At 42.6% G+C, this 26,745-nt stretch overlaps 1 protein-coding gene across 3 annotated transcripts; it reads right to left on the reverse strand.

Annotated features, from left to right (window-relative positions):
• Nucleotides 1–168: 168 nt before the first annotated feature.
• LOC143483154 (guanylate-binding protein 1-like) lies at nt 169–26,623 on the reverse strand. 3 transcript variants are annotated; one of them, XM_076981933.1, is made up of 12 exons: nt 26,608–26,623; nt 20,641–20,838; nt 15,628–15,755; nt 15,118–15,227; nt 12,346–12,557; nt 10,141–10,383; nt 9,878–10,026; nt 9,540–9,671; nt 4,199–4,411; nt 3,953–4,055; nt 2,613–3,005; nt 169–2,046 (listed from the first exon to the last, which is right to left on the reverse strand). In XM_076981933.1, the coding sequence occupies exons 2-12, from the start codon at nt 20,822–20,824 to the stop codon at nt 1,787–1,789; spliced, it is 2,127 nt and encodes a 708-aa protein (XP_076838048.1). In that variant the 5' UTR covers nt 20,825–20,838; nt 26,608–26,623; the 3' UTR covers nt 169–1,786. The 3 variants fall into 3 exon arrangements, with proteins under 3 accessions (XP_076838048.1, XP_076838046.1, XP_076838049.1); XM_076981931.1 differs by lacking the exon at nt 26,608–26,623 and adding an exon at nt 22,875–23,285; XM_076981934.1 differs by lacking the exon at nt 26,608–26,623 and adding an exon at nt 22,875–23,280 and having other exon boundaries at nt 1,907–3,005.
• Nucleotides 26,624–26,745: the final 122 nt, after the last annotated feature.

Consider the following 26,745-nt stretch of genomic DNA (forward strand, 5'->3'; position numbering starts at 1 on the left):
ACGGAGGTAAAAGGTAAACCTGTGTGTCTTCATGTGATTTTTCTTTGAAGGAAGTTTGCTTTTATCTGTTTGCCTGTTGAAAAATGTTTTCACTTGAAATTACTGACAGATCCATAAGAAAATAGTGCTTTATTCATTTAAGCATTAAATAATATACACTGTGTTAGGTCTTGGTTCAATAGGCTATGTGCAATCATTTCAATATGTTTTAATAAACATTGAACCAGTCCGGCCCTCGGCTTGTAGCAAATTTGTTTTTTTGGCCCTCTGTGTTTTTGACTTTGACATCCCTGCCATCACAGCCAGTATTGTTATACTGTGGATAAATACCGCATTGTACCAGTACGTTTCATAACATCAATAAAAACTTCAATACTTTACCAGATTTTTTACCATTAAAGTGTAGTAGATAGATTTCTTATTTTATGTACTTTCATATTTTTTTCTTTTTCAAAATAGAAATGTGACAAATACTCCCTTTTATAACAGAATTTGTATTCTTTTGTTTTCTTTATATTTTAATTTCCCAGTAATATTAATATTCTCACTCATTCCTATTTCCATGTTTGAATATTCTCAGTCTGTGTATAGGTACATTTGTCAGCCTTTCAAGAAATAGAGTTGTTCTATTAGTAATGGCAGTATTGAAATGAAATACAATTAGATAATCTTTGTTCTCCATTTACATAATCAACATGTATTTTTTAATCATTGTGTTTTAAGTTTGAAAATGTGCATTTTTATTTCTTTACCTAATACATCACTTTAAGCCAGTATCAATAGTCATCATTCATGCACAAATCAAGCCTTGAATATATTTCTGGCTTCATAAACATGACTATCAACATGCCCCCTCATTATGTTTTACTGCCCCCCCAAGCAAAGCATTCCAGAACCGGGGATGATCTGTAGTGACCTCCACTCCAGTCCCCACGAGAATCCGTGCGGACACTGAACTTGCGAGGTATTTGCGATTCGCATTCGGATACACTTGCCTGCTGGCGGGAAAATCAAAATCGATTCCCTCTTCTGTCAAACATTGCCAGAAAATATATGACCGTTTGCACAACGAGCACTCCATCGGAGCGTGTATTCAGCACGGCAGGCAACATTGCCTCCCCCTTTAGACAGTCCCTTAAACCGGACAAAGTGATCGTGTTGGTTTGTCTTGCAAGGAACATGAAGACGGAAAAATAAGATATTATTTATAATTCACGTCATTCACGTCATTATTAACAATATTATGTCCATAATGTTGCCTAAAGTATTCACTTTACAACTAATAGTTTTAGTTTTTGTTTATAAATTATAAATAATTAATTGGGGGGGGGTGCGGTTAACCGCTTCACTGCGGTGAGAGAGCAACGTAAGAAACGTTTGCCTCTCAGCACTGGGGTCTTGTGTTCAATTCCCTATCTGAGTGGAGTTTCCATGTTCTCCCCGTGTCTACGTGGGTTTCCTCCCACAGTCTAAAAACATGGAGGTTAAGTAAATTGGCAGTCCCTGACAAATTCTCCCTGAGTATGTCTGTGTCTCTCTGTTCAATAAAAGCAGTTGGCTGAGTGTCTATGCATGAATGTGTGTGTGCTTGTATGCCCAGTGGTGGATGGTGCTCTGTCACTAGGGACTGTTCCAGTAGAGCCCCCATACTCAAATAGCGGCCACATGCGGCCCGCGAGCTGTTTTGAAAAGTGTTATTTATTTATTTATTTTCAATCACGCTATCCGCTCTTTATTTTGATCTCAAGACCATTGATCTATATTAATATAGATCCTTTTTAATTTGCTAAATTTCACTGCCCAGTAGCTCAGCATTCTCCTTGAACCCTTTCTCCAGCAGAACTTTCTGTTCTGCTAGTTTGCTCTCCATAGCTCTATCCAGGTCCTCTTCATGTGCTTTCTTTTCCTCCACCAACTTCATCTCCATCTGTCTCATGCGCTCCTCCTGGTTATTTCTTTCCATTTGTAGAAGTTTTGTCAATTCCTTCTGTTTCTCCTCAGTTGCTTTATTTTTCTGCTCCAGTAGAGTTGCTTTTTCTCTGTCCTCTGTCCATCATCAACAAAGCCAGAGGGAGAGAGAAGATGAGGTTAGAAGAACAGGATTGATCTATATTAATATAGATCAATGCTCAAGACGATGCTGGGGATTGCGTCTATGGCAACAACATACAGATAGCAAGATAGCAGACACCCAAATGCGTTCGCCACCCCCCGGTCAAGAATTTACGTTATATTAAGATAACATAAGAAATATTGTTTAGGCTTACTGTGTGTGGTGAGTATATGTATGGTTTAAGGTCTAGGGATCAAAAGAGTATGTAGATGAGTGAGAACACAAACTACAGTGATAAATAATGGGACCTTCTTAGATAACTGCTTTTCTGTCACTGTTCAATGCTTCTTGTATTTACAGGCAATAAAAATACAAGAGCCACTAAGTCAGAATTTGTTTATGTATACAATACATTGTATTAAATATGTATTATTTTCACTATATTTATCATTGGCAAATTCACAATGTATGTCCTTCCTAAGTGGCCTCACCATGTTGCTAATCTATATTTAACCATAAAACTAATTTAAATGAATAATTTAAGTAAATGTCTTCTTGCCTCTGTTCACACCTGACTTCATGGCCTTATATTGTAAAACAGTGGACAACACATCTTTCCCAATATCCAGAATAGGCACGATCATCTCCTTAAAACTATAAGATTTTTTTTCTTGCTTTTCCTTTTTAATTTGCTCAATTTCACTGCCCAGTAGCTCAGCATTCTCCTTGAACCCTTTCTCCAGCAGAACTTTCTGTTCTGCTAGTTTGCTCTCTATAGCTCTATTCAGCTCCTCTTCATGTGCTTTCTTTTCCTCCACCAACTTCATCTCCATCTGTCTCATGCGCTCCTCCTGGTTATTTCTTTCCATTTGTAGAAGTTGTGTCAATTCCTTCTGTTTCTCCTCAGCTGCTTTATTTTTCTGCTCCAGTAGAGTTGCTTTTTCTCTTTCCTCTGTCCATCATCAACAAAGCCAGAGGGAGAGAGAGAAGATGAGGTTAGAAGAACAGGATGTTCACTGTTGAACTATAGAACAATGACATTGTTGTTACTCAAAATATAGCATTACAAAAACAAGCAATATACAATATATTAGGGGTGGGCATAGATTAATTTTTTTAATCTAGATTAATCTCACTGAAATCTTGAAATTAATCTAGATTAATCTATATTAAAATGGCTCATATGCGTGCTACCCAAGTAATGACTAAAAGTCAGTTTTTGAGATAGGGTTTCTTAATACAGAGGGTGCATTAGGCCAGGGGTTCATCTCCTGTTTCCAAAATGCATCAATGACTGCTTGAGGAAGCTGTTCTACTTTGATACTTGAAGAAAAAAACATGCTCAATAAAATGTAGACTACTCGTTTATTCAGTTAAACATGAATTTGTAAGCCTACATACTGTACATTAAAAGGGGTTGATAACATGTTTATTCAGCTAAACATGATATTTGAAGTGTAAGCTAACATTTAGTACATTTAACCTCACGGACGTAATTTGGGGGGGACTTTTTCAAAAGCCGGTTTTGGTCCTCTGCAGTTTTAACGGTTAAAAAGAAATATTTAAATAGCGACGAATCTAGCACTAGGACCATGCAGAAAACGACCGCTCCGAGCTCCGCTCCAGTAACACTTTACGTTCCTAAACATGAATTTTCCATGAATAGATTAACGGCGATAATATTTATATAGCCCGATAAGAGTATCAAATTAACGAACGCCGTTAACGCCCCACCACTACAATATATTAAAACAAGCATTTAGTTATATTAATTATTTACTGATGTATTGTAACAGCGTTTTTGGTGTTAATTAACATCTAAAGAAACAATTTTTAATCATGACATTAGCCCAGAAAAAGGCCCAATCAATTATTGTCTTATCAATAGTGTAATTTTACCTTGAATTTTTTTTTCATTTTCAGTCAGTTTCTTGTCAGTCTGGAGAATAGAGTTTGCCTCCACATTTCTATTAGTCAGAAACTCCTCCAGCACATCATCAGCCTACACACACACACACACACACACACACACACACACACACACACAAGCACATCTGCTGACATCTGTGGTTAAGACACATGCATGCTTGCTGTCATCAGTGGCAGGATATTGAGTAAATGCTTTTGTAAGTGCATAATTCTTACTTTGACTCCCTTGTGAGCCTCCAGTTTATACTTGGTAACAATATCTTCTCTGTCCCTGCAGTAGAGCTCATATGCTCCAGGTTTTGCGTATTCCCCCTGCTGGAGACGCTCACTCATCTCCTCGTACAGATCAGACAGCAGCTTCTGGCACTTCTTCTCAGACACCTCAGCATTCTGAAGAAGCAGCTCAGTATAGTGCTTTTTCACTGCCTCCTGAAAACACGTAAAACACGTAAAAGACTCAAGTTCAGAAATGCACACACTGAATATTATCACTTTGATTAACCCTGTCATGCAACCCGACTCCAGAGACTCAGATTCCCAGAATCCTCAGCATTATATTTCACCGTTTCCTATTACACACCACCAGTGTTGGAAACGTTACTTTAAAAAAGTAATTAGTTATAGTCAGTGTTGCGAATAACGCCGTTAAAAATAACGGCGTTAGGTAACGTCGTCATTTTGTCAGTAACGGGATATACTAGTTACTTTTCCTGTCGTTACAACGCCGTTTACGTTACGTCATTAAAAGCGGTGCGTTACTATATATTGATATACTAATGCGAGCGGACCACTACCCAGGCTAGTGAGGAGTAACAGATCCCGATAGGTCACAGTTCTCGGTGTAACACCTGTTTAACTTAACAAGTCAGTAAGCGATTGGCTAAGGCAGCGTTATGATAGCCAATCAGAGCCAGTGTTTTTACACGCGCGCCGAAGCACGCGAGTGACACGACACAAACGGAGAAGATCGGCCGAAATGGCGTCAGGTGCAAGCCGAAGAAAACTAGAACTTTCAAGGCGATATAAACATTATTTAAGAAAATATTTGAAGTTGCTGAATGTCTACCAGACTGGGTATTTGATTTATTTAATTAAGAATAGAGGTTTTATTGTTAAGTTTACTTCTGTTGTAAACAAACCAGTTGTCTCAGGTTGAGAGAATTTAATTTAATTTCATAGATGTAAATGCACTTTATATAGTGTAACTGTTTACTTTTGCTTTTTTTTTTCCAAAGATTTGGGATTTTAAAGGATTTTATCCTGCACTGGTCTGTGGATGTACAATAAATATCAAAAGTTAAACAATTTTCTGATCTACTCATTTCAACTGACTGTGAAAACTGCTTAAAAAAAAAACTTAATTAATTGGCATATAACCTTTTTTTAACTGTAACGCAAATAGTTACTTTCCCTGGTAACGAGTTACTTTTATTATAGAGTAATTCAGTTACTAACTCAGTTACTTTTTTGAACAAGTAGTGAGTAACTATAACTAATTACTTTTTTAAAGTAACACTCCCAACACTGGTTATAGTTACTCACTACTTGTTCAAAAAAGTAACTGAATTACACTATAATAAAAGTAACTCGTTACCAGGGAAAGTAACTATTTGCATTACAGTTAAAAAAAAAGTTATATGCCAATGAATAAGGATTTTTTGATTAAGCAGTTTTCACACTCAGTTGAAATGAGTAGATCAGAAAGGTGTTTAACTTTTGGTATTTATTGCACATCAACAGACCAGTGCAGGATAAAATCCTTTAAAATCCCAAATATTTGTTAAAAAAAAACAAAAAGCAAAAGTAAACATTTACACTATATAAAGTGCATTTACATCTGTCACGTTGAGGACCCCGGCCCCTCCCTTTTGGGCGTGTGTTTACGTTGTCCACGTGCATTGTCTGCGTCTGTGGATTTCTGTGGTTATGGCTATGTCGTGTGATAATCTGTCTCACCTGTGACTCGTCTCGTAATCACGTGGGGCTAATGTGGTTTGTCTATTTAATGTGCGCTTGCGCAGTGTCCTGTGCTCGTTGTTGTCTAATGTTTACACGTTACGTATCAAGTTTGCTGTTCCTCGTGCGCAATACCCGTTGTCATTAAAAGTTACGTTTGCTCCGCAACCCGAGGATTCTGTGTCGCGTCCTTGGCTGTGCCCGAACGTCTCAGAACGATGAGCCGTTTCAAGACACCAAGAACAATGCCAGGCTACACAACCCGGCCAAAAAAGAGCCAGCGCCCCAGCAAGCGGCATCACCGCGCTCCTTCCTCGCCACCGCGCCATGAAGCCACGCCAACCCTGGAACAGTTGGAACAGGACCCAGTCTGCGCGTTCCAGCTGGCTTCAGCACGGGAAACGCCCGACCCCGAGATGGCGGAGATGATCCGCGAGGGGGCGGTACGGACATGGCGAGAGCGACAGAGAAAACCTCCTCCATCCCGCGCTCTCTCTCCTCTGCGGGTGGGCTCCTACGTGTTCTGCGCCACAGACACTACCCCAGAGAACGAGTTTGGGGAGGAGGACTCTGAGGAGGAGGGTGATGTGGAGGAGGATGACCTCCCTCCTTCCGTGTGCCCATCTCTCACCGCAGAGAACGGTGAGGAGGAGGAGGAGGAAGGCTATCCTCCGTCGTTATGTGATGCCTCCACTGTCGACTATGGTGGGGAAGGGGAGGAGGACTATCCCCCGTCGGTGAGCGATGCGTCCACCGTGGACTACTGTGAAGAGGAGGAGGAGGAGTCAGAGGAAGAGGACTACCTCCCTCCGCCCGTAGGTCCCTCTGCCACCGTAGAGGAAGGCGAGGAGGAAGAGGAGGAGGAGGAGGAGGACTATCCTCCGTCAGAGTGCTCCGCACCCACCGCTGAAGACGGTGAGGAGGAGGGGGACTCCTACACGGAGAAGGAAGAGGAGGAGAGTCCACCTCCTTCGGAGCTCTCCACCGGGACGGAAAAAAGGAGGAGGAGTCCAGAGGCGGGCTCATCCCCCGAGCGCTCCCCAGTTAGCGACATGGACTGTTCCCGGGGTGGCAGCTCGGGGCAGCCCATGAGCTGGAGCTATGGCAGTGAGGAGGCGATGGAGGAGGAGGAAGCCGCTCCCACTGCCGGGGCCAGAGGGAGATCGCCGGGCCAAGAGGGATTCCCATACGGTCCACCGAGGGGTGGGACCAACCGCGCAGCCCCTGGTGCGTCGGCCAACCGCGCTGCGGTGAATGTTCCGCCGTTACCTAATGCCGTCATTTTTAACGGCATTATTCGCAACACTGCACACCACTATATGGCCATGCACACTCTCTCTCTCTCTCTCTCTCTCACTCCTTGCAAAGAATTGCCTACGCATACTGGACAGCATTCCAAGCACTGTTATCTGCATTAATCTCTATGTACCTGCTTTGTTTTATCTCAGATTTGTCCTTTCATACTTTTGCCTGGTTTTGAAAACAGAAGTTCTGTTTCTGGGCCCCAAGGCCGCTAGACAGAAAATTCCAGATCTAATGCTTAATCTCGCAGACTACCCCATTACACCTGGCACAGTCATACTCGACTCTGACCTATCATTTGATAAATACATAGATAATACTACTAGGATAGCGTTTCTACATCTCCGCAACATTGCCAAGTTAAGAAATGCATTATCACAGCATGATTCTGAAAAATTGGTGCATGCCTTTGTAGACTACTGTAACTCATTACTGTCAGGATCCTCAAATAGGAATCTAAATAAAACTTCAAATAGTTCAAAATGCCGCACCCAGAGTTCTGACTAGAACTAGAAAATTTGATCATATCAGACCAGACCTATCAGCACTGCATTGGCTCCCAATTAATTCCATATTGATTTTAAAATTCTTTTATTGACTTATAAAACACTGCACGGGCTTGCTCCTGAGTACCTCCAGGAACTTATTTCCTATTATGAACCCCCACGTCCACTAAGATCACAGGGTGCTGGCCTTTTATTAATTCTAACAATTAATAAGGTAACAGCATTGGGAAGAGCCTTTTCTTGTAAGGCCCCCCAGCTTTGGAATAACCTTACAAAATGAGTCCGGGACTCTGACACAGTCTCAATCTTTAAGTCTAGGTTGCAAACCCACTTATTTAGTTTAGCGTTTGATAAATAATATGCCCCCTTAGATAAAGGTACAGATCCAGGGGTTCATGGGTGAATGGTTTTATGGTAAACTGGGGCGCTGGTGCTGTCATCCTGTCACTGCACGTGGTCACTCAAGTTTGTTGACAGTGCAGTGGATGGATGCCAATGTCTCAGAATGCTCCCAAGTCTATGTTACCTTCTGGTTCTGCGTTTTTCAGCTAGGCTGTAATAATTTTAATAACTTAATGCCGGAGTTGCTGCCACATTCCAGAAATGTTTATAATCTCATATGTCCCATATATGTCCTTATACAGAGCAAATTTTCCGTTTTATCTTCTCCACATGGCTGCCTGCCTACTCGAGGAACATTGAGATGAGGAGAGACAAGCCTTTCCAGAGATTCATCCTGGGCCAGCCACCTCCTGCCTAACCAGATATGATGGAAGACCAACCCAGTGCCCTGACTAACCAGATATTATGGAGGATCAACCCAGTGCCCTGACTAACCAGTGTGGATGATGGATAAAGGATGATGGATAGGACTAAACAGGAATTACATAAAGGACTCATGTATAACATTACCAACCATCAAGACGTTTGGAACTGTACAGGAATTACATAAGGAACTCATGTTTATAAATCGACATCAAGATGGACTTTATCTCTCACATCTTTTCCTTTTCCTGTCTCACTATTTAAATTGTTGTTGTTGTCATGGTGACCAGCGTCTGCCAGAGGAGGACGGGTTCCCCCCTGAGTCTTGGTTCCTCTAAAGGTTTCTTCCTCATGCCCTTAGGGAGTTTTACTTTGCTACTGTCGGCCTTGGCTTACTCAGTGGGGGCTTGGACTCGGACACTTGTAAAGCTGCTTTGTGACAACAACTGTTGTAAAAAGCGCAATATAAATAAAATTTGATTTGATTGCTTACTGGTGTTTTGACATAGACCATGTTTGACGTCGAGTTTGGATTCTGTTTGTACTTTTTCTACCTCTCTGGTGTCGACGTTTGTGAATCCTCCTCTGTTAATAGACCATTGCTGTTAAAGGTCTGCATACGTCAGACATGAGCTATACTCCAGTCACACTTTGGATGTACAGTATTTAAGTTTATGTATGTATTTAAATTGCATGTAAGTTTTAGTTTATAGGTCTATATATGCTAGTACATTACTACTCTGGCCTAATATACCAACATGGGTATTTCATTCAGCAAATCACTATTGTAAGTTGCTCTGGACAAGAGCATCTGCAAAATGCTCTAAATATAAAGATCTAAGATATTAATATAGTTTAGTAATGATCAGTGTTTTTGTGGTTGAGTGTGAGCGTTCCTACATTCTCAAAGAACATGCAGTACAAACTTTAATGCTTCTGCTAAAATGTAATTTTTTTTTTATAAATATGTTTTCAGGAAATGTCTTAATAAAAAGTGTGTGAGTGTGGATGATGTGTGTGTGTCTCACCGTGAGTAAGTTGAGGTACTCTGCATTTTCATCTTTGAAGGAGTGTTTCATGAACTCAGTGGTGGCAATGTTACCGAAGTTCTGGTGTTCAGCAGAAATCTTTCTCAGACTGACTGGAAACAGAGTCTTCACCTGCAGAAGCATCAGGATGTTTAGGACCAGTGTCCGATATGGGCCAGTATGATACCAATTAATAGTCACTGAGTAAGTAAACTTTTGTGAACTTATGTGATATCCTAGTATATTTTATTCACTGTAAGAATTCAGAAGAAACATAATTATTTGCCGATTTGTCTGGCTCCCACAAATTCACCCAGGAGTGAGAGAGCGTGTCTAACCTGTTCCATCCCACTCTGGTACACCTTAAGACCCTCTTGTACAGCTGCTTCATTCTCGATCTTCGCCATGGTAACAACAGCATTTTCCAAACAGGGCACTTTGCCACTAGAGATTGTTTCCACATACAAACTTGCAAGGTGACCAAACACTATAAATTGTAAACACACAGCCAACCACACACACACACACACACACAGATTGGATTAATAGATAAACCTGCCTGAATAGATAAAAGATTATGGAACTATTGAACAGTTCTCACTTCTTCCTGTAACTCTTTGTCCTCCTTTGAGTGTTTTCACTTTGCTCTTCATAAAGACATAGTCACATAAATTCTGTGTGACCTTCAGAAAGTCAGGATCAATGTCACGTTCATCCAAGCTTTCAAGTCGGGCCATATTGTGTTGAGAGGCAGGCAATGGGAACACAAAACACTTGCGGGTTGGAAAGTAGTTCCGAATACAGTTTCGTGGAAGATTGTAGCTGGTGTCCTTCTTACCGAGACCTGTAAGACAGAAAAATTAAAGATAAAAAACAAATGCATGTATCTTAGAATGTAAAAACCTTTAGTATGTGCCAGATTCATAAAACATGATGATAACTGTGCTACAACACACAAAATATAACGCTGTGGGTATGGTGACGTAACCACCACGTGAATAAACTGAGACATGGACCTGGCACAATAAGCAAAACTCACCCATAGAGAGAGGGGAGAAAAATAACAAAGGCAACTCAAAAGACGCAGAAAAAACTAGTCGCGTAAAAACGGAAGCAAGAACGCCAGGGGAAGTAACTGGCTGCAGGCAAAACACTGCAACAAACAAAACCTTCCCAAAATAAATGTATAACAGTTAGGAAATGAAACAGATGGAGGAAAACTTGATAGGCCAGGTAGCAGCACTGGAGATAGAAACTCGAAAAAGTGACAGGATTTACAAGAGAAAGATAAAGAGAGAGGAAGGTGGCGAGATGCCTTACAACACAGCACAATGGCAGAGAAAGCAGAGAAGGGCTGAAAACGTCATGACCAAAACGAATCAGCAGTGATCCTGATCCTGATCATTGCTGATTGCGTCGATGTAGTCTAGGGCTGACTCGGGTGCATCTTGTGGAGGTAGAAGGCGTGGCATCCGAGCCAGCCCTGACACAAAATGTCTGGTGGTTAGGGAACTGGTCTTGTGACCGGAGGGTCATGGGTCATGGGCAAGGCACTTTCAAATGAGTACAAAGTGTAGAAGCACAATATATCATACAAAATCAGAAAAAACCCCATTACTAATCACTAATACTAGGGGTGGACAATATGGGAAAAAAAAAATTAGCACGATTTTAATGAATGATATTGCAATTTTCCATGTGCAAACATTGTAAACAAAAAATGTAAACAACACACGTGACACTGATAAAGTGCACTATTGCACTAAATATACAATATTTCCCAGCACATTAAATTTAATTAAGTTAAATATTTATACATATAGTCGAAATGATTCGAAATAATTCGCTTTTTTATCACATTATTTAATGGTTGTTTATTTTCAAAACCCCCAATCTTAATGTCTTCACGGTCTCTCATGTTTCGTCCTGGAATTACAAGAGGCTCGTATTTGTTAACATAATACAGGAGAACTATTCAGTCAGACAGCTATTTGTTGTGAAACGAAGTAGATACAATTTCAAGCAATTTTTAGTCTAAATTTCAGCACTTTTCAAAACTGAAACACAAAGCAACATTAAAATTCGTCAGGTAAATGCTCCTTCCTGTTTTCGAGGGGTGTTTCTTTATACTACCACATATCATTTCGGACAACACTGCAAAGAATGTGACGCGGCAAGTTTAAGTACCTGTATAAACGCTTCCGCCGTTCGTGGGGGTTCGTGTGAGGTGTGCGGAGTCGCGCGATACAGTCACTCGCGAAAGTATAAACCACCGAGGCTGCAGCTTGTGAGGTGGCTGCCCCCGCTGCCCACATTGTTTCACTTTCGGCATATTCCTTGGGATGCCTACGTCTCAAGTGATTGAATAAATTTGTTGTACTGGCATCGGACGTTTTTACATGTTCTTTGCACACCTTACATATCACTGAAGTTTGGTCTTGGTCAGTGGAAGAAAATCCGAACCAATTCCATATTACAGAGGTAAATTTCTTCTTTGTTACCAGCTTTTCGGTTTGGCTTTCAGCCATGGTTGTCCACTTATAGTTTTCACAAACACAACATGGAGGCGTGGAAGACACACAGTTCACTGTGATTGGTCAGTCTTACGCCCTATGTTGGCCGCATTGGCGGGAACCAGCATTTAAAAAAGTCATTGAGCTGATTGGCAAAGGCGATCTATACAATTTCTCTAATTTGGTAGATCGCCTGCGATTCTCCACTCGTCATTGCCATTCACAATTTTTTATCATCATATCGCACACCCCTACTTAATACCTAACCTTAACTCATTACTAATCACTAATACCTTTCTTCAGTTGAAGGGCAAAGTCCAGGTACTGATCTTCTGTCACTTTACCCTTTTTCTCAATCACCAGCTCTAGAACGAAGTCTCGCACAGCCCAGATAAAATTAGGGAAGAACTGCACAAACTGAGAGTCCTCTTCCTCCTCATCTTCATCCTTTGCTTCTGATCTTGGGGACTTGATCTTAATCTGTTCTGCAAGCTCGGTGACATAGCTGCAGTACACTAAGGAATAAGCACTTCATAATAAAATAATGTTTATAATAATACATTACATTCATACATAGTTTGATATTAAATCACTCAACTCTCAATGCTTACTGCCCCAGAAAAAGGTGGCAAGGTATTAAATTAAGGGTGGTATCTCTCCCATGGGCCCACCACCTGTGGGAGAGGTAGTACTAGGGGTCCCATGCATTGTGGATCAGGCAGTGGTCAAAGGTAGGGGCCTTGGTGTTCTGATCCTCAATTACTGTGACCTCTCCGGTTGGAAAGGAGCCTGAGCTGGTGCATGAGGCTGAGAGATACCATATATATATAAACTATCAAGTTGAAAGTCATCATAGTTTGCTTACCCATTTTGACCCAGTTCCCAACCCAACTTTAAGAATAGATTAACGGCGATAATTTTTATATCGCCTGATAAGAGTATCAAATTAACGACCGCCGTTAACGCCCCACCACTAATATATATATATATATATATATATATATATATATATATATATATATATATATATATATATATATATATATATATATATATGGGATAACCTCAATGTACAGTTTGGGTTCTGAAACCAATCCTCTCAAGAGAGGCTCTCGATTCTTGTCTGGAGCTACCCAGGGTGAAAGGCGGAGGGCAGGAGTGGGCTTACTCATAACTTTCCAGCTCACTGCCTGTGTGTTGGCGTTTTCCCCAGTAGACAAGAGGGTTGCATTCCTGCACCTTCGGGTTAGGGAATGGGCTCTGACTGTTTGTGCTTATGCACAGCTCAGAGTTCAGAATACTGGGCCTTCCTGGAGTCCTTGGAGGGAATACTGGAATGTGCCCCTTCAGGGGACTCCATTGTTCCATTGGGTGATGGAAACTTGTTCTACTGAGGACCTGGAAATGCGTGTTTGGGAGGAATGGCCTGTCCAGTCTAAACCTGATTGGTGTGCTGTTATTGAACTCTGTGCTCGTTACAGTCTGTCCATAACAAACACCATGTTTGAGCACAAAAGTGTCCATAAGTGCACATGGCACCAGGACACCTTAGGTCACTGTTTGATGATCGATTTTGTTGTGTCATTGGACTTGCGTCCGGGTAAAAAGAGAAGCTGAGCTGTCAACCGATCGCCAGCTAGTGATGTGTTGAAACAGATTGTGGGTGAGGATGCTGGACAGATGTGGCAGACCCAAATGTTTCATAAAGGTTTGCTGAGAATGTCTGGCAGAAAGATCTTTTACTCCCACATCCGGTAGATCTTTGACTGCATGCCGAGTGAGGTCAGAGATAATGAGCCTGAGTGGGCCTTGTTTTGTGCCTCTGGTCAGCTCTGAGAAGATTCTGGCAAAGCATCAGGCAACTCAGGAAGGGAGAGTAGTTCCTGATCAACACTGTATACTATGAAGCTGGGGAACTGCTGACTTTGACTGGGAATGTAATTATTCAGTGGAAAGAATACTTTGAGGATCTTCTCAATCCAACCATCACACCTTCCATAGACGAAGCAGAACTGAGGACTCAAGAAAGAGTTCACCCATCTCTCGGGTTGAGGTGACCATGGTAATATAAAAGCCCCAGGGGTGGATGAGGTTCACCCTGAGTTCTTTAAGACTTTGGATGTTGTGGGACTGTCCTGGCTGACACGTCTTTGCAACATCGTGTGTATTTCGGGGGCAGTGCCTCTGGACTGGCAAACCGGGTGGTGGTTCCCCTTTTTAAGAAAGGGGACCAGAGGGTGTGCTCCAACTATCAGGGGATCACACTCCTCAGCCTCCCCACTAAGGTCTATGCAGGTGGCACTGGTGTAGAGTGTTCGGTCGATAGTTGAATCTCTGCTACAAGAGGAACAATGTGGGTTCCGCCCTGATTGTGAAACACTGGACCAGCTTTTCACCCTTGCAAAGGTCCTAGAGAGTGTATTTGCTCAAGCTGTCCACATGTGGATTTAGAGAAGGCATTTGACCGTGTCAGTCTGGGATTTCTCTGGGGGGTGCTCCGGGAGTATAGAGTACTGGGCACACACACACACACATATGATGATATATATATATATATATATATATATATATATATAATTAGGGGTGGGCATAGATTAATGATTAATTTTTTTAATCTAGATTAATCTCACTGAAATCTTGAAATTAATCTAGATTAATCTATATTAAAAGGCGACTTCGTGGCTGCATCCATGTAAACACGTACGATTTGTAATTCACAGGTTTGAAAACTTGTTCTCGCCCCTACTGTGCAATTTGGTTAGGAATACAGCCGAGCTAAACTATCACGTTGAAAGTCATCATAGTTTGCTTACCCATTTTGACCCAGTTCCCAACCCAACTTTAAGAATAGATTAACGGCGATAATTTTTATATCGCCCGATAAGAGTATCAAATTAACGAACGCCGTGAACGCCGTTAACGGCCCACCACTAATTATATATATATATATATATATATATATATATATATATATATATATATATATATATATATATATATATATAATATGATGCTTATATATTTGGATGTTAGTGAATGAGTGTGGTTGTTTTTAATATGGATACTGTAGGTTTTCCACTGCTGTGTTGTCAATAGTTCCACGGCTGTTGTAAACCAGAGTACTGCTGAGCAGGACAGCCAGACAGAAGATCCAGGCATCATTCTTGGAATCACCCTATGACAATAATAATACCACAGTTATGTATGCTTAGAACCGTACTGCAAAAGAGCATTACATTGAACCTCACATTTACTCTGAACTCAGGTAGGCTTTTTATCTGTCTAGATTTAAACTATACATGCTATTACAGAACATACTGTATGTTGACAGTGATTACTGTAAGCTTGATTTGTTTGATAATAATGCTTAATAATGCTTTCTTCAACATGCACATTATTATTATTATCATCCTACAAAAATTGTTGAATACATAACCATTAATTTGATCATGTGACCAATTTGATCCCAGATTCCAATCAGATTCCAGATAATCCTGTGTTGCACTGAACTTGTAATGTTTAAATAAAAAAACAATGTCATGTTTTTTGTGGTGCATTGTAGGTGCTGTGCTCACCTTGTCCACATCCCCCAGTCCTTCAGTGTCCAGCAGCAGCAGGGTGTGATCTGATATAGTGGGGTGTGGTACACACCACATCCAGATGCCTTTTGTTTTGGACTCAATGGTGCTGCCCAGAGCAAAACCTAAACAACAGAACCAACAGAATCATAATATTAATTCTTTGGGAACCTGTGTGTGTGAGGCAGCACTCAGTCGTGGTACAACATGTGTTGGTTAGTTGGTTTTTAAATACTATAAAAATGCAGTCAGTGAAGATGTTGCTTGAAAATGGCTTTTTTCAGAAGAAGAAGGTGGTGTTTGTCGGGATTGTTTGGGGGATCTGTTATTAATTTTATTTGCTCAGGTTCATACTGCTTGTCTTCTGTGGGCACCAGCATTGGTAGATTATATCTATTATTACATTACAGTGTAGCTGTGGGCCCTAACATATTCTTTCTTTATTTATACTTTCTTCATAAAATTTTTACTTATTGTTTTTATCTTGTTTAAAAACAGAAGTGCAGTGAAGGGAAGAAATTCCTTATTCTTTATATTATTTTCTTGTATTGTTCAACTTACAATATTTGTTGTGGTGTGTTAATTTTGTTGTATTTGTCACGTTGAGGACCCCGGCCCCTCCCTTTTGGGCGTGTGTTTACGTTGTCCACGTGCTTTGTCTGCGTCAGTGGATCTCCGTGGTTAGGGTTATGTCGTGTGATATGTCTCACCTATGACTTGTCTCGTTATCACGTGGGGCAAATGTGGTTTGTCTATTTAATGTGCGCTCGCGCAGTGTCCTGTGCTCGTCGTTGTCTATGTCTACACGTTGTGTTGTGAGTTCCATGTGCGCCATTGCACAATTATTTGTAAAATAAAAGTGACGTCAGTCAAACTACAAGGATTCCGTGTCTCATCCTTTACCACGACCCCAGCGTCACAGAACGACGAGCCGTTCGAGACACCAAGAGGAAAAATGCCAGGCTACAAAGGCAAGCCGAAAAAAGGCAAGAAGCCCAGTAAGCGGCATCACCGCTCTTCGTCTTCTCCCCCACGCCGCGTAGTCCCGCCAACTCTGGCGCAGCTCAGGAAGGACCCGGAGTGCTCCTACCTGCTCTGCGCACCATTCCCGAGCTGAAGGAGGAGTACCACCGGATGGCATTCCAAGTGTGGCGAGAGAGGCACCCCTCGCCTTCCCGGGGACTCTCGCCCGTACGTGTGAGTGGTCCCGAGTTCTACGGTCCGTCCGGGACGCCAGAGGGCGAGCATGTGGAGAGGGACTCCCCCCCGTGCCAAGAGGCCACACCGTCGGTCGAGGAGCTAGAGCACATATGCCTGCGGGCCAGATCCAGCCCGCGAATTGATTATCTATGGCCCCCTGGATGATATTTAATTACTATTAGGACCGGCCCGCAGGCCACAGCCGCCCGATGGTGTTTTGCATGCACAAACACTACATTCCCCACAATGCAACGGTAGCCCGCGAAGTCACTGCAGCGCACACAAGCGGCGAGGGTCTGCGCGGCTAAAATGACGTAATCGCAGTGGCTCCGCCCGTGCGCGAGGGCATCGCAAGCTGTCGATTCGCTAATAAACATTTAACCAGTCCGGCCCTCGGCTTGTAGCAAATTTGGTTTTTTGGCCCTCTGTGTATTTGACTTTGACATCCCTGAGCTAGAGGAAGACCCGGTGTGTGCCTACCAGCTGGCCACAGCCCGGAGGCTGGAGAACGGGGACCCCAAGCTGGCGGAGACCTTCCGCCAGGGCGCGGTAAGAATCTGGAGAGAGAGACACGCTCCTCCAGCCCGCGCTCTCTCGCCTCTGAGGGTGGGCTCGTGCGTCATGGGTGCTACAGAGTCCACCCCAGAGAGCGAGTTTGGGGAGGAGGACTCCGAGGAGGAGCAGGAAGAGGAGGAAGACTACCCCCCCTCGCTGAATGACGCCTCCACGGTGGACTACGGGGGAGACGGAGAGGGCTACCCTCCGTCGCCAGACGACGCATCCACTGTGGATTACGGTGGAGAAGGAGAGGGCTACCCCCTGTCGCCAGACGACGCATCCACCGTCGACTACGGTGAGGAGGAGGAGGAGGAGTCCCGAGGAGGAGGACTACCTCCCTCCGCCCGTGGGTCCCTCTACCACCATGGAGAAAAGCGGGGAGGACTACTACGAGGGGGATTACCCTCCGTCCGAGGGCTCCTATTCGGAGGAGGAGGAGGAGAGTCCGCCCTCCTTAGAAAGAGCAGCTGGGAGTACGAAGAGGAATCCACCCTCCGATCGCTCTGGCGAGAGTATGATGGACTGCTCCCGGGGTGGCAGCCCGGAGCAGTCCATGGAGTGGAACCAGAGCGAGGACATGGAGACCGAAGGGGATTCCCCAAGCGGTCCGTATGGGGAGTCTGCCAACCTCATTGTTCCCGGCGCCTACGCAGACCGCGCTGCTCCCGGCGCCTACGCAGACCGCGCTGCACCCGGCACGTCCGCCGGGCGCGCTGCACCTGGCACATCCGCCGGGCGCGCTGCACCCAGCGGAGGGTCCGCAGCAAAGACCGGAGGAGGACCTTCCGCCGCAGCCCCGTCAGCTCCCGGTCTCTCTCCCCTCCTAGCTCTCCTCCTGGCGCGTAGCCTGGCGCCGGTTACGTGTTTGTTTGTTCCGGTGTTTGTAAGTCTGCCCGTATGTCTACCAAACCCCTTTTTCCCTCTCGTTCCTCTATGTGTTAATGTACCCGTGTGTGTATTCGTGTCCGTTCCGTTTAATGTATCTAACGTTTTTTCCCCCGGTCTTCCCAGGGGGGGTGTGCTAGGCGATACGTGACAGACACTTCACCGAGGGCGGTCACCTCCCAGACGCAGGACTGAGCACGTCGGATCCGCCCATCGTCGTGGGTTCGGGGCACTCGGTCCTGTTGGCACCCCGGGACGGGTAGTGCCCTTGGAGGGGGCGTCTGTCACGTTGAGGACCCCGGCCCCTCCCTTTTGGGCGTATGTTAACGTTGTCCACATGCTTTGTCTGCGTCAGTGGATCTCCGTGGTTAGGGTTATGCCATGTGATAATATGTCTCACCTGTGACTTGTCTCGTAATCACGTGGGGCAAATGTGGTTTGTCTATTTAATGTGCGCTCGCGCAGTGTCCTGTGCTCATCGTTGTCTATGTCTACATGTTGTGTTGTGAGTTCCACGTGCGCCATTGCGCAATTATTTGTAAAATAAAAGTGACGTCAGTCAAACTACAAGGATTCCGTGTCTCATCCTTCACCACGACCCCAGCGTCACAGTATTGTGGTTTGTCAGCCATCTACCTCAGGAGATTTTGTTTTAACTTGTGTTGAGTGATATTTTTTACACTCTGTTTATTTAAGAAAAAACTGAATTGCACTGAAAGAAAGAAAATTCCTCATTTTTTACTGTGGTTCCTAAGAACAATTATATTTGAAAAAGGAAAGAAAGAAAGAAAGAAAGAAAGAAAGAAAGAAAGAAAGAAAGAAAGAAAGAAAGAACTAGAAAAGATGTCTTGTGAGGGGAGAATTTTAATTTTATTTTTGTATTGTGGTTTCTCCTTTTCTACCTCAAAAACATTTGTTTTATTTACATTATTGTTAAGGCAAACTTTGTTTTGTTACTGTTCCATTGTTTCTAAACAAAAATGCTGATTGTGATAATAAAGTATTTTGTTGTCACATTGGGAAAATTCTGTCCTAGGTCTTTTGTGTTTCATTCTGTTCTGTTTTATCTAACTATACAGAATGGACGGTTAAAGCAGTATTATTGCTTACTATCAAGTTTATTAAACCTTAACACATAACAAACTCACTGATACATATCCTCTCAACTCGCGGTGTGTGTCACACTCAAATCCATCCCTCTAGGAACATAACATGTATCTAACAAATCCACTTGTTACATTTTGGATCCTTTGGATCTATGAAGCTTAAATGTTAAAAAGTATCAGTATTGGTAACCCTAACCCTGCATTTACTTGGTATTGGATCGATATCAAAATTTCCGGTATCGCCGACCTCTAGTAACTGGGAAAGAATGTAGAGTTCACTCCAATGTGATGCCTGACTCTGCCTTGTTCATCCTGTCTGTTTTTCTGTTCCCTCCTAGTTGTTTGTAACCCCGTCTCTCAGATGCCGTTGCCATGGCTGTGGAACAGGAAGCTGTGCCAATGGCTGCGGCGCCCCCTGTGCCTATTTTCGTGGGGTTTATTATCTTTTGATTCTCTGAGATAGAAAAGTTCTACTTAAGAATTGTATTGTTGTTACTGAATGTGGTTGCAGGGTTGCAACTACATACTTTCTGAGGTGTATGCAAACATACTATCGGCGCCCCCCGCACTCCGCCCCCCACCCCCCACCAACTCAGCAAGCAATTTTCTGGCATTGATTTGGCGCCCCCTCTAGTGCAGCGCCCCTATGCCTCGCATACGCTGCATACCCCCTTTTTGCGCCACTGTGTGGTTGTTTTACCACAGACTCTCTTAGTTATCTCTATAGAAGGCCAGATTAACCAGATTAATTCATTAAGGAAAATGGTAAAAGTATGCTAATTCCAACCCCCCCATAAGCTGTCTTGTCTCTGCTCTCACCGCCAAGTCTCATCAGAGAATGACTGACTGTAGCACAGAATGTAACTAACCCAACTCAGGCAACTCGTCCTCATCCTCTCTGTGGGCTGAGAGAGGACAGGTGAGGACTACCTGCACTAAACCTTAGCCGGACTTTAACTGAAAATCATATTTGGGTGACTGTTGTGGTCCAGAGCTCACCCAAGAGGCACATTACAAACAAGCTCAATTGTGTCTGTCTTCTGATAGTGGCGTATCAATTTTGAAAATTTTACATTCATAAAAGTAAACAAAATGTGTAGTACATGCACATGACATACAAGTAAATAAATAAAACATGCTAGAATAAAGTTTTCTTTACTTTTTTGTCTTTTTAAACAAACAAATATAATTTATTTCCACTTCATTGTTAATTCAGTCTAACAAGGTGTATGCATGAGAGATGTCCCATTTTTCTTCTTACCTGTTTGCTGTCCTGCCAGGCGGTTCATGAGGTAAGACTTCCCTGTGCGGTACAGCCCCACTACAGACACCACTACCACAGGCTGGTTAGTTCCATTCAGGTACTGAATGGCACGATTACTTACATGCAGTGAACCATTTCGATTTTCCACCAAACAAATGGGCTCTGACATGGGGCTACACATGATGTTGTCTTGGTCTGTAATCAAGAGCACTGAAACATTATCTTTCAAAGTATAACTGCGACAAATATTTTAAAGTTAGTAGCTCAAAAGATCTTACAATAATCCAAACTTTAAACTGAATAGTACAATAATCCAAGCTCAATAATCCAAGGACCTCATGCTATATGTATACCTTGAGATAACTAATGTTCAAGTGTATTAGTACAAATTGTTTTAAAATTGGTTCAAAATGGCCACTGCAAAAATGCCCCCCATCTCATCTGGTTGGGAAGACCCCAGTTTGACCGCCCTCCCCGTCCCCAAATAAAAAAAATAATTTGTTTGGCATTATTATAGTAGGTAATTTTGACTTGGTCATCTTATTAGTAGCTCGCAAGCTGGAAAGTTATGGGCACCCCTGCTGTAGTCCTTAAGTAATTTTTGTACAATGAACAATTTTGTAAATAAAAAAAAATATGTAAATATATGTCATGCTTTATCGCTTGTTATCCGCCCCTCGCTATTGGTTTCATGTGTCTGGTTTATTCATGGACGTAATTTTGATTTCAAAAGTGGGGGGGACATGGATTCGTCACTATTTAAATATTTGGTTTTAACCGTAAAAACTGGGGGGGACCAAAGCCGGCTTTTGAAAAAGTGGGGGGGACATGTCCCCCCCGTCCCCCCCCAAAATTACGTCCGTGGGTTTATTCCTGCGTAGATATACTCTGTGTTTTCAGTTCCTTAGCTGGTTATTGTCTTACAGCCCAATTGTATGTACCCGTGTTTCTTCTCCTCAGTTTCGTCTCGTTGTCCCTCCACGCCCTCAGCTTTAAATTACTGTCTCTATTTTTAATGGTGATTAAAATCCCAGAACACCCCACATTTAAAAAAGCTTAATACACCCTGGCCCTCCCTGTATAGATTGTACTAACTGACACCTTTCTGAAAAGGTGAAGAGCTAATAAATTATTTGAAAATGTACGTAAAGCGTTCTTGCATGTACAGAAACTGAGACGTAGCGACCTCTATGGTCATAAAACTCAAAACACGACTGCACACTTGCTAAAAATGACTGACATGGTGCATTTGGATGGGACTAAAATCACTGACCCACTCTGAAAGGTACATCCGGTCCGAATGGTGCTTTTAACTGAGTTTCTCTGAAACATTACTTTAGATACTCCTGCACGAAGTTACACTAAATGTGGTATAGGGGAGACCGGGTATGGTTGTAACAAGGGGAGAGTTGTAACACCATCAGTTCCACCGATCACGGATAAGTTAGGAGTCATATGATCATTCCAGTATTTACCCAATTCCTCCCTGATCCCACATGGTGAATATCAAGGCTGTAAACAGGCACATGCCGATTCCATAGAGCAAAAACTTTTTGAGGTTGATTTTGAGGTGAGAAATTAAATTTCTGAATCAAGACTACATTTTGTTTAGTACTTATACTATTGCAGATAAAACCATATGAATTATATTACATTAAACTGTAGTGAGAGAGACATTGTTCTGTATTGTTGTTATATTTAAAAAATATTTTTTTGAAGCATATTGCATGGTGTGGCCTCTGTTTTTGCTTCTTTTGTCTAATTGTTACAACTTACCCCAGCATGTGTTGTAACAAGGCAACATCTTGACATCAACTCATGACAGCTGTGATAATTCAATTGAAGTTTGAATTGGTGCCATTTGTTGTAAACAAATGGGTGTACTTTGTATAAAAGTTTGAGAAGTCTACCTCAAAAATTCAGTGAGTTACAGGTGCTGAAGCAAAAAGTGTTACAACCATACCCGGTCTCCCCATTTGCTATTAATGGTGCTACTGTTCGGAACTACGTTAACTTTGAACCGTTCAGTGCAGTATGTCCCAACCCGCATATCATGTCCCAAGGACGTTCTAACATCATGTACTTTCATTGGCTTTCAGCCAGCCTGCTGTTTTAAATGTATCAGTTGGATCATACATACGACACCTACTGATCATTATTTAGAGACTGACCCAAGCAAATTTGAGTCTATTACATCAGTAGACAGCAAAATGAATAAATTAAAAATGTACCGTATACGTCGAGAAGCTGCTCTCAAGTCTTATCCGCTGCAGGAAGAGTTGCTACAGTAAAATGGTGCACGTAGCCACCCCTGCTCTTATAGGAGGAGCTGCCCAGGACTCTGCACCGTTACTTCAAGTAATGCGGGGTCTTTCTGAGAAATCACTCTAGAAAGAGACCGCTGTGTGCAGGACAGAGGAGCCTACCTAAACTTTCTCTTTTACTTTCATTTTCCACTGCATGCATGCATCAGTTCTGTCATACCATGCCAGAGTTGAATTAATGTTTAATTTATATAGCACCTTTCAAGATACCCAAGGTCACTTCACAATTTTAACACAGGTACCGCTCTTACACAATCACACTCCGGCGAGAAGCGGCAGCCAACTGGGCACAGCGTATTCTCTGCCGTTGGACCACCCTTTGCAGCTAGAACAGCTTCAACTCTTCTGGAAAGGCTGTCCACAAGGTTTAGGAGTGTGTTTATGGGAATTTTTAACCATTCTTCCAGAAGCAAATTTGTGAGGTCACATACTGATTTTGGACGAGAAGACCTAGCTCTCAATCTCTGCTCAAATTCATCCCAAAGTTGTTCTATTGGGTTGAGGTCAGGACTCTGTGCAGGCCAGTCAAGTTCATCCACACCAGACTCTGCCATCCATGTCTTTATGGAACTTGCTTTGTGCACTGGTGCATAGTCATGTTAGAAGAGGAAGGGGCCAGCTCCAAACTGTTCCCACAAAGTTAGGAGCATGGAATTGTCCAAAATGTCTTGGTATGATGAAACATTCAGATTTATTTTCACTGGACCTAGGTGGCAAAGCCCAGCTCCTGAAAAACAACCCCCCTCCACCAAACTTTACACTTGGCACAATGCAGTCAGACAAGTACTGTTCTCCTGGCAACCGCCAAACCCAGACTCGTCCATCAGAAGTGATTAATCACTTCAGAGAACGCGCCTCTACTGCTCTAGAGTCCAGTGGCAGTGTGCTTTACACCACTGAATCCGACGCTTTGCATTGCATTTGGTGATGTATGGCTTGGATGCAGCTGCCAGGGGTCTCCAACACGTCGCTCGTGAGCTACCAGTAGCTCGCCACCCCCTTTCCAAGTAGCTCGCCAAAGGGCCAATGAATTACATATAAATTTGTAAACCTAATTGGTCCCATCGAGAAATCTACTTAAATTTATGTCCAATCAAAATTCACAGTTGTCCCTCCCCTTCTAACACTAAATGATTATTCGCCAATTATACAACAGTTAGTTCACAATCCGACTGGTTGAGAAGTGTTCTAACCCTGCAGATATGTGTGTAACAGCACGGTATTCTCATTCTCTGTATCACTCCGCGGAGGCGTTGTCAAGTAACGGCATGTACATATATTCACGATAACACACTCCCTCTCGTGTTCTATTGCTCAATTAGCTGTCAATCAAAAAGTTAGGCTGCCGTCAATATTGAATAAACCAGGGGTCACCCACGTCATGAGTCGCCACGTCATGTTTTTGCTACGTTTTCTGCGGTTGCTAACGGTCTTCCCGCTTAGCAATTGACACTCGCACACGCAACTTTCGTTCGCCACCCCCCAACCCCCCCCCCCCCCCCCCCCCCCCCCGCTCTACAACTTTTCGGGTAGCCCTCCGCAATAATTGGTATCCAAGAAGTAGCTCCCAGTTTCAAAAAGGTTGGAGACCCCTGTGCTAGACCATGGAAATCCATTCCATGAAGCTCTCTGTGCACTGTTCTTGAGCTATTCTAAAGGCCACATGAAGTTAGGATGTCTGTAGTGATGTAGTGATTGACTGCAGAGAGTTGGCGAACTCAATGCACTATGCACTTCAGCATCTACTGACCCCGCCCCGTCAGTTTACGTGTCCTACCACTTCGTGGCTGAGTTGCTGTCGTTCCCAAACACTTCCATTTTCTAATAATACAGCTGACAGTTGACTGTGGAATATTTAGGAGTGAGGAAATTTCACGACTGGATTTGTTGCACAGGTGGCATCCTATCACAGTTCCACACTGGAATTCACTGAACTCCTGAGAGTGACCCATTCTTTCACAAATGTTTGTAAAAACAGTCTGCATACCGAGGTGCTTAATTATATACACCTGTGGTCATGGAAGTGATTGGAACACCTGGTTCCAATAATTTGGATGGTTGAGCGAATACTTTTGGCAATATAGTGTATATAAAGGTCCATGCCTTAAAACTCTGCATTCTGCATCTTTCCTTTTTTACATTAGCTGACATATTTAAGAGATAAGAGCTAATTCTTGAAAGTTGTCCAATACATTTGCTGACACATTTGAGTGAAGGTGTATAAGTGAACTCAATGGACAGAAGCAAATCTATGAACAAAAGTTTTAATAAAAGCAGCATAGTAGTTTTTTGAGGAGGGGGGCCAAAATTTGGACGGTCACCCTTTATAGTTATATTGTAATTGGTAGTGGTATTTCAATATATCAATGTAGTTACGTAGCTTCAGCTTATTGGTTTGAGTCAGCTGGACACTCAAGTCGAGGTCACTCAAGCCCTCACTAAGTGAAGCCTCATGAAGCACTAAGGCTGTGTTCGAAATAGTCTACTACATACTACTGGCGTACTGATCGAGCCCCAAATCAGTATGCCGTATGCAGTATGTGACCAAAATGAAAATGTCCAGTACGTGAAACATACCCGGATGACCTACTACTTCCGCAAAATATTCCAGTACGCAAACAGAGCTATCTTCGTGGTGTACTGCATCCCATCATGCAACGCTACGTTCACGTGACCCCGTAGTGTGCTTTGCTTTTGTCGCATACTGGAAACTGTACTGCATACTACTACGAGGACCAGTATGCAGTATCCAGTATATACTGAGTCCAGTATGCAGTATCCAGTATGTAGTAGTCTATTTCGAACACAACCTAAAGTCTTCCTAACAATTGTGCCGAAAAAGATTTGAAGTGTCAAGGCTTCAGTAACGGTGACATCTGGTGGACAACTGTAGCCATCCATTGCAACCTCTAAAGAGCATCACTGAAGCAATAGCACGGTTTCAATCTTATCACAGCAATAAAAGTCCAGAAAAGTCTGGGTGGTCATTCAAGTGTTTTGTTAATTTGTTACAACAATAATATAATCTTTCTTTACAGTTATACTCCTTTTACAAATATTTTGCACATTTTGTATGCCAGGATGTCTGTGGCCTTCCAAAGAGTGTAAGTAGGCCTATGTGAGTGAAAACACACTGACAATGATATAAAAAAAAAACAAACAAATGTAAGATATATTGGAAAATACCTAATATTTATAACCTCATATTTTTCGAAGTAGAAAGTAATAATGACCCGTAGTTTGTGGTAATACTATCATTGTTTTAATACATAAAGCCAGGTTACGTTTTTTTTCTTTCTTTCTTTTAGAATTAATTCATATGAAGAGGAAAGGGCTTCCCTTAACTATGACTGCTGTATTTAGATTGCGTTCTTTCTTTGCTAGTAGATCATAAATTTGGCGTTTCTATGTCAGTACTCACTAGTATGTTCATTAGGCCATTAAGCTTTTAACGTTAGAACTAAATGTGACCCAGAGACATTTAATAATTTAAGATTATTTGGGTGGCAATGTGAAAATACATATCCGATTTTATATCTTTCATATATACACAAAGTATTTTCCAGAAATTTGAAATAATTTTACGCCTAACCTAATTATTTCTGTTTGTTTTGTGGCGTTTGTTCAGTGTTCGACGTACCATGGTCACGTGATTGTAGACGACCGTTGATCTTCAAGCAATGTGCAGTAGCAGTTGACGTCATGTGTTCGTTTACAAACGACACATCCGGCATGTTGCTGCTTAACCGGAAACGCTTGAAAATCTGCGGTCAGCTGT

This window comes from Brachyhypopomus gauderio, chromosome 19 (assembly GCF_052324685.1).
Source record: "Brachyhypopomus gauderio isolate BG-103 chromosome 19, BGAUD_0.2, whole genome shotgun sequence".
Classification (NCBI taxonomy): domain Eukaryota; kingdom Metazoa; phylum Chordata; class Actinopteri; order Gymnotiformes; family Hypopomidae; genus Brachyhypopomus; species Brachyhypopomus gauderio.